The sequence below is a fragment of the Chelmon rostratus genome, chromosome 12, assembly GCF_017976325.1.
Source record: "Chelmon rostratus isolate fCheRos1 chromosome 12, fCheRos1.pri, whole genome shotgun sequence".
NCBI classification, from domain to species: domain Eukaryota; kingdom Metazoa; phylum Chordata; class Actinopteri; order Chaetodontiformes; family Chaetodontidae; genus Chelmon; species Chelmon rostratus.
The window spans coordinates 2,547,137-2,555,661 of record NC_055669.1 but is presented as its reverse complement, the minus strand read 5'-3'; the positions used below and the strand labels follow the sequence as shown (position 1 = coordinate 2,555,661).

The following is an 8,525-nucleotide window of genomic DNA, read 5'->3' as shown; positions in this document are numbered from 1 at the left end:
ATCTGGTACATTGTCATGCCCACAGGAACCCCCACTGGACAAATCACAGCTGTTACTCCGAAGCATCCACACGTTTTAAACATGATGCTCTCTTTTTCTGGCCTTTCTGTGTGTGGGCAAGATCATGCACCAATTTTTGTGTAAGGAAAACACCAGGCTTTTTTTTTTTTTTTTTTTTTTAAACCATAGCAGAGAAATGTGTGAAGCTCCTTACGGTCATGAGCAGTATTGCAAAGAGTGCAAGTTAATGTTAAGAAGCGGGGTCTAGCCGCTGCCGGGGCTGCTGCTAACGATCACTAGTGGGCAAATACACTAATCACGAGTGACTGGATCAATTAATGAGTGTGTTGGTTGAAGTGAGACCTTGTCAGCCCATATTAGGTCACATATCAGTCCACTGCTGCTACAAAACCGGGATGATTTTAGGTTCAAAGCAGCATTTATCATTTAACGAAAAGCCGGAGACGTCTTCCCTTCTTGTCATTTACATGTCTCATATTTAGCAGTGCAGTTTTAATGGAAGTCATTCATTGATCCAAGAGTCCTGGCACCTGCAGCTTTGCAGGGGCTGATGGTTAACAGTGGTGAGCAAAAAGATCCAAGGGTTTCACATCCACAATATGAGCTGACATTTGGAGCACAGTGTTGTCACATTAATATTTCACTACATGAAAAAAGGATGCAGCCTATTTTATGATTCAGTTCAGGACACTTCAGTCGATATTTGTGAGAATATACTATTTCCTAAACCCAGAGACTGCCACTACCCTTTATACTTACTTGTGCACTGCTCCTCATGATCCAGATGATTTGTGTTAGAGTCAAACTCCACCTGCTGATGGAGGCCTCAGCAGGTGGAGTACAGTTGCACAGTTGTCTATATTAAAAAAAGATCAGTGGATTTTGATTAATGGTTATTTTGTCAAACTACTATTTGGTCAAGAATGAAATTTGAATCCGGTTCTTGTTCTAACTGTTAATGTGCCAACTCAGTGAAACCTATTGATACATTTATTGTAGCTGGCCCATTAACCCACGAGGGACATCAACAATTCAAGGACTGGATTTAAAGTTTGGCTTTAGGAAAGAGAAAGCAACACAAACTAAACTGCCTGATCGGAGTGTGTCAGAGGTGTCAGCCAGCGCTCAGTGAAGCTTCCCTCGTGTCTCATTCAGTCCCTGTGCGTCTGATAAGCTGTCTGTGTGTGTGTGGAACCTGTATACTGCATCTTTCTGTTTGGACAATAAACCTGAATCTGTGTGTTCAACATGGAGCTCACCGTCTGGTCTCTACATCACAAACAATGAGTTCACAGCAGCTTGAGTCGGGCAGTAGACTTACTCTCACTATCACCTATTGCTATAAAATCATGTCAGGCTGTAGTTCTTATGTCCCACTCCTGCCTTTCAGTATTAAACTGATACATGTTATTTGTAATTAATCGAGAAATGAAGCTGGATAGACAACAAACAGTAGTTGAGAGCAGGAGATGAAAAGATTTCTATCTGCGGTTGTGCTCAAAGCAAACATCATGCAGTCTAATGTGAAGTGAACTCAGTTCTCGTGAGTGTAGCAGTTTTTGAATGACTACATGCACAGAGGTGTGTTCCAGAGAGGAACCTTTAAGAACTTAATACAAGAACTGCCTGTGCAGGACTGTGCTGCGATTCAATATTATACTGTACTGGACTGCAGTGGAACTATGGTTATGTGTGATATATGTGTGCATCCAGTGCAGCACTGAGCCATCAACATCACAGAGGGAGGCACAACGAGGACCAACACCATGGTTACAGATGATGTGTGCACAAAGTGTTCAACATAGACACAAGATGTGATGATACAAAGTCTAGATGGGACTCATTCACACACATAAGGTTTCAGGTCTAAAGGGAAGATTTTGTCACGGATATAACTGATTGTGGCAGCACTGCTGTCTTCTTATCTTACTGTTCAGCATTTAACTGTTTTTTTTTCCTGTCATGACAATAAAGCAGCTATAAATGAATGAAATATGAATGTGTGCTTCATTCAAAAGCGACCTTCGATAAAAGTGATGTTCCGATGGAGCAGAAGTGCACGAAGCTGTTTGTGGCCGCTGTTCTTCCTCTCACAGACGTATGGCACACAGTGCTGAACTGCAGACCTTTTCGGAGAGGGCACAATGTCGCACTGAATGTCAAACAGATGAATGTTTCTGTACCAAAGTGCAGCAGGTTATGAGTCAGCTCAGAAGACTCCTCCAGGTTCAATGATCGTGCAGAGCTGGCACCGTCACGTTTTAGGTAGTTTTTCTTGAAAAACCCATTATGAATCCGTGTCTGAGGTCACGACACTATGAAGTGCTTGGTTTTGCCACCAACTACACACAATGATGCAGCTCAACTAATCCTCCCGGCATCTGAGTCGGACTCTGCACAGACTTCAGCTTTCAGTAAATCTATTTCCATCAATGTGCCTAGCTGATAGCTTGGCTGTGACATTTTCTTATGGTCTTTAGTAAATTGTAGACCGCAGCTTAAATTGAATGATTATCATTACAATGAAACTATAATTTACTGATTTACTGAAGTAATAACACAGGAAAGTAATCAGTCGGTGTTCAGGTTCAGCACTTTATTTTTGTTGTTCATCTCAGATATATAAAAAAACAATATAAGCAGCATAACCTGAAAGCCAAGTTGCACACAGCAATGTGTAAGTAGAAAAAAAATAGAAAATGAACAAAAGATGTTCACAAAGTTAGAATGATAAGGGGAAAAAGAACTCCAATCCCAGCATGCACTGGGCAAAAGGCAGGGAAACAGCCTGGACAGGTCATCAGTCTATGACAGTCCATCCACCAGCAATCTTTTCCATTTCCTCAACCTGGATGACTCAGAGGCTTCGGAGAAGACGGAGGAGGAGGAGAGAAGTGGAGCAGAGAGAGAGGCGTTGCAGTGAGCCAGCAGAGGCATCAGAGCAGCTGTGAAGCAGTTTGAAAGCAGCGTGGAGAGCTGTTTGGGAGAGAATGTGTCCAAGTGAGGCGTCTGAAATGGGTCTGTTCTCTCTGCATGGCTGGCAGGCACAGTCATTTTGAGGTGCCAGCACCTACCTGCCTGACTGCCAGCACTTCTGAATCCCAGAGGGGTGACTGAAAGTGGTGAATACCGAAAGAAAGAGAGGAAAGAAGTGCATCAGAGAGATGCTCAGCTTCAGTAGAAAAATAAACGGTAGTCATGTCCAAAAACAGAAAAAGAAGAGGCTTGTCCCTGTACTCAGCTCCGGTGGTCTCGTGTTTGGCCAGATTATTGACTGTATCGTCTTAACAGATGGACTCTGTGGGTTCTGGGTTCTGGGACGATCAGACGGTCTTCCTGGCAGTCAGGACTCTAACTATAGAGCCCACTCCTCCCACTGCCAGAGCCTGTGGACGTGGACACACACACACACACACACACACACACACACACACACACACACACACACACAGACAGACACACAGACACACACACACACAGACACACAAAACATGTCTATTTACAGACGTTCTCAGGCAGCTACTGACCATGAAGCAACTTTAGAGAAACTGAATGTTTAATGTTTTGAATGGCTCCAACATCATCCACTGGTAAAATGATGTTTTAAGATATTTTATCTTTTTCTTCATCAACAAATCCCATAATAACATCATCCTCAACAATGAATGTTTATACCAACAGGCATTGTGTGTGTGCCGTAGAGCTCCACTGTTGTTAACAAACCATTAACACACATCAGTGAGCCACACTGTTGCATTGGGTGACGTGTGAACACACACACTGTTGTCCTGCTGCCCCAAACAAGTCACTAGATCAACAAATGTGGATTAATCCACCACTTAAAATAGTCCCCAAAAGATGCACTGAGTAACTGTTTTAGGAAATCATGAAGCCTATATTTGTGAACCTACTCTCTTTTTACTCTGACTGCCTACATACCTTTTCATGCCACTGCAGCAGCACAGCGCTGCTGTTGTCAGAGGGCTTCTCAAAGCCTCTGTAGATGTATTTCATCAGCAGGTCCACTCCAGCTTTGTCCAGCGAGCCCACGGCCTTCTCTATGTCACTGCTCTTAAAACTGCTCAGCACTTTGACCACCAGCTGCTCCGCTCGCTCCTAGACACACACACACACACACAAACACACACACACACACACACACACACACACACACACACACACACACACACACACACACACACACACACACACACACACACACACACACACACAGGGACAACACGTAGATGAATGACCTGGTTTTCATCACAGCTGAAGCCTCCCTGTATCTTTAAATCTCGACATATTAGAACTGCAGGACTAATTCACACTCACAGACATTGCAGACGCATCATTTCTGTCAGCACGTGCTCTATACATCTAATTTTATTGGGACCTTGTTGCATGAAAACTGAAATTACAGACATACACCAGAATCCCAAAAGTTCCTGGAAGATGTAAAGAGCTGGAGAGGAAAACAGAGTCTCTAAACTTTGCAATGACAACAGTCCAAACACTGTCCAGCATAATGCTGCTGATATAGTAGAAACTGGATTAGAACAAGCAAGCTCTACCTTGAAAAAACTTAAAAGTAAAAAAAGTACCTTTTGTTGACAATACGTCTGGACTTTAAACAGCATTTTAACAGTGCTACTAACACTGATACTATTAATGATACTTTTACACATTGCTGAATTACTGAGTAATTATTTTTCCACTACCAATACCAACATTTTCATTCACAGGTAGAAACGAGGCATGCAGCAGGCCTCATGTCTGACTTCTTTGGTCTCCCATCTCTAAATCCACCGCTGCTTTTGCTTTCACTTTCCTTTTCCACCCAAAATGATCACTAATGGATGCATTATGACACATCCTATTCATATTATCCAGTTATTCAAAGTAAAAAAAAACTGCATCAATACATCCAGCCAAAAATACCTGCATGAAAACTTCAGTTTGCTAATTAAAGCTTCAAATAAGTGAACTGATGAAGATACAAGAACATCCTGACTCAAAGTGGAGCAGCATTTCCCCTCTGAGAGAAGAAAGATAGAAAGAAAAACATTGATACCTTGGCATTCTGATTCTTGGTGTTGATTGGAGGATTCTTCAGCACGGCATGGAGAGCTCCACTCATGTTCCCCTTGCACAACCACAGTCAAGGAGTACACAGTCACATGGAAACACATACACACGTGCATTTGTATTTTCAACTAAACACAAAGAAACTAGAGGAGCTGTTTTCAACACTGCACTACCACCACAGACTGAGGGAGTACTCTTCATTTAGCCTCTCTCTGAGAGGAATCACTACTCCATGCATGTAGTCGATGATATTTTTCATATTTATGATACTTGTGTGTTCTTATTAATTTGTTTTGAAGGCCTGGAAGCAGCTTTGTTTCTCCCAGATTTCGGTCTAACAAGGTAAGGCCATGAATGGAGGCAGGGACCAGTAATCATTAAAAAAAGGGTGATCTCTGGTAAATCAGACCTGTGTGTAAGCTGCACCTTCACAAGAAACAGCTGCATTATCATTTCGACAGTGTCGCTTCCACCAGTACAGCAGCGTAGAGTCACTCTGCTGCTGGGCTTTTCTCACAGAAATATTCTTCTCACACGTTCATGCTCAACTTCCAAGCTGCTGACATGGAAACTCAACACTTGCAGTACATGTTGCATGTTAAAAGCCAGCTTCTATGTTAAAGATGAAAACCTTCCTTATTAAATTTAGGTGAAATCAGAAACTAACATCTGTCCTGTCAACATACAGTCATGGTTCAAGTACTTCAGGGGACTGTTACTGCTTCATTTAGATCTCCAGTTTTAGCAGTTTTTTAAGAGCATGCGATAAGCTTCTGAACAATAAGCAGGCTTTTCTCCAGACACCTCTGATTATTTATACTGGGGCTGCAGCTAGCAATTATTTTCATTGTTGATCAGTCTTCAGATTATTTTCTCAATTAGTGGGCTGATTGTTTGGTCAAAAAAATGACAGGAAATGGTGTTTCTCAAAGCCCACGATGACGTCCTCAAATGTCGTGTTTTGTCCACATTTTAAAGATATTCAGTTTACTGTCAATGAGGAGTGAAGAACCAGAAAGTGTTCACAGTTAAGAAGCTGGAATCAGAGAATTTTGACTTTTTTTCCCCTTTAAATTAAATTACTCACTAAAAGCGATTAATCAACCATCAAAATAGTTGCCAATTAATTTATGTCCGACAATTAACTGGCAACTTATGATCACTGATTCCAGCTCTAATGTATACAGTAATGCACTTTGTACTACTGTTTTTTTGGAATGTATATCTTTTACTGCACTCACTTTATGTATATTTGTTTCACTTTTCACTGATTGGTATGTGCTACCATTTTTTTTAACTGCAACTCTTTGTACGTTATTCTTTCGGGATGATCACTACAACAAATGAAGAGAGTGTTTTTACTGAGAGCTTGAAAAGTGAGCGACCGCACCCTCCTGTCAGCGGACCCCGGAAACGCCTCTCTGACAGCTATTCAGCGGAAATGTTCCGCCACCTGCACACATTACCACCGGAGACTCGTTTAACACGATGTAACACTTCAGACATCTTCTGAGTATGGAAAAATATACCACGAAGCCGAGACTTGAATGCATATTTTAGCCCTCAGCTGTAAGTTAGGTGAGCTGCGCAGTGAGCCCCGTCATTAGCTTGTGTTGCCCCCGGCTGGCTCGTCCCCCGGCCGGCTCGTCCCCCCGCTGGCTCGTCCCCCGGCTGGCTCCCCCGCTTCTGAAGTCGTGTTAGTCTAGAGTCGGTTAGTTAAACGTTACTAATAAAGGATATTGCCTGAGCAAACCGTCCACCTCTGCTTCGTCCGGACCACTCTGGTTCTCTCCTCCGTCTTCCTCGTCCACAAACTTGTTCTCGTCGTATTCGTCAACGTCTACTTTTCTAAAGCGGTCGGAAACTGTATTTTTAGACATTCTGGACACGATAGTAAAGACTGTTCCACACAAAACCGAGGGTTATGGACAGCAGATACTAGCAGCTGTACTGTCCAGTTACCAGTGTTACCACTTCCTCACTTCCTGACTTCCTCTTCTTCTTCCTCTTTGGAATTATTGGTAGCTGCAAAAGCAGCGTGCAGCTTTATTAGCGCCTCCTAACGGACTGGAGGATGGAGAAGACAGACGAGGAGGGGCCTGCTCGCTTAGAGGGGCCAGTAGGGGGCCAGTGATAGGGTGAGGGTGGCCGTGACGGCACCCCTGGGATCGGTAGTTAGGGGAGCGGTCCAGAGTGCTTCACTGCCACCAATACTGTGAGAACTACAACACACAGTTGTCTCCACTCGCACTGAAAGACAAAGAACAAAAAACAAAAAACAGCAATATAAATCACTCCCTTGTTATTTACCCTTACAATAGTGGGTTTACACAAATAAATAAATAAACAAATAAACAAATAAAAGCCCTCTTTCACAACAAGCAGGGCATGCTGAGGATCAGACCACCACTTGGAAATGAAGAGCAAATCAACAAGAACAAGGAGGCCTGCTGAGGCAGCCTTTCAGGAGAGGAAAGAGCCAAATACGACAAAGGGAACTAACTAAAGGACAGAAACAGCCATGGCAACAGAGCTCAATATTAACTACTCAGAATATTTACAGTACAGTAACAGTACGATAACAACTAGGTGGCTGTACTGCATTATGTTCACCAAATACAAGAAGCCAACACCATGTTCCTGCTTCCTATGCCAAGAAGCTTACATTGTTACCCATAACATGAAGAACATCAAAGAATGGCATACGCTGATGTGACCAAAACAATGGACCTCCATGTGATCACCCGGCACTCGTGCACTGCTGCCTGTAGTTTGAGTTTGAGTTGAATCGCTCTTGTATAGTTTCTGTTTAATCTGTTGCTATTTTTATTCGATATACTTAGATTTATTTATTGTGCTTCTTTGTGTGGTGAGGGGAATAAGGAAAGAATGGAGAAAAGACTGACAGCACCATCTGGGAGACTGCACCCCGGGAAATACTGGCTCAACAACCTCGCCTATTGACGAGGCACCAAAACCTGCTACTGACACAAGACAGATGTGTTTCACAATAAATCAGCTCTTTGTTGGGAATAATACAAAATATCAAACAGGCAACAAATAATGCAACAAATACCTGGAATAAAAATACGGCTGAATGAAATAAGAAGCAGAACAGCAGCAGGTGAACCTCCTCTGGTACGGGATCACTCAACCAACGTATGAGTAACACCACCCCCAAACTGCTGTTTACATGACGCAAGAATTAACCTCTGTGGTATCAGTAACATGTCAGAACAATTACTGTTGTATGTTTGGGTTTAACTCCCCACTCAGAAATATTAGTGTTATAAAACTTGCATTAAACAATTATGACCAGTAGAGGGCAGAAAAACAAAGCAAACAAAACAAAGTAACTGACACACACACACACACTGAGTGCTGCAGCTTTAAATGCTTCTGACAGCAGCAGCAAT

The 8,525-nt window shown here is 42.7% G+C and overlaps 1 protein-coding gene across 1 annotated transcript; it reads right to left on the bottom strand.

Annotated features, from left to right (window-relative positions):
• Positions 1-2,596: 2,596 nt before the first annotated feature.
• On the bottom strand, positions 2,597-7,101 carry LOC121614805 (actin-related protein 2/3 complex subunit 5-A-like). The gene is made up of 4 exons (XM_041948889.1): positions 6,850-7,101; positions 5,096-5,168; positions 3,961-4,137; positions 2,597-3,407 (listed from the first exon to the last, which is right to left on the bottom strand). The coding sequence occupies exons 1-4, from the start codon at positions 6,987-6,989 to the stop codon at positions 3,345-3,347; spliced, it is 453 nt and encodes a 150-aa protein (XP_041804823.1). The 5' UTR covers positions 6,990-7,101; the 3' UTR covers positions 2,597-3,344.
• Positions 7,102-8,525: the final 1,424 nt, after the last annotated feature.

Excerpts from the sequence above, each read along its gene's own strand:
- LOC121614805 (XM_041948889.1), bottom strand. The coding sequence starts at position 6,989 with ATGTCTAAAAATACAGTTTCCGACCGCTTTAGAAAAGTAGACGTTGAC. Across the intron at positions 5,169-6,849 it reads GTGGACGGTTTGCTCAGGCA|GGGGAACATGAGTGGAGCTC; the intron begins ATATCCTTTATT and ends GTGGTTGTGCAA. Across the intron at positions 3,408-3,960 it reads TGCTGCAGTGGCATGAAAAG|GCTCTGGCAGTGGGAGGAGT; the intron begins GTATGTAGGCAG and ends CCACGTCCACAG.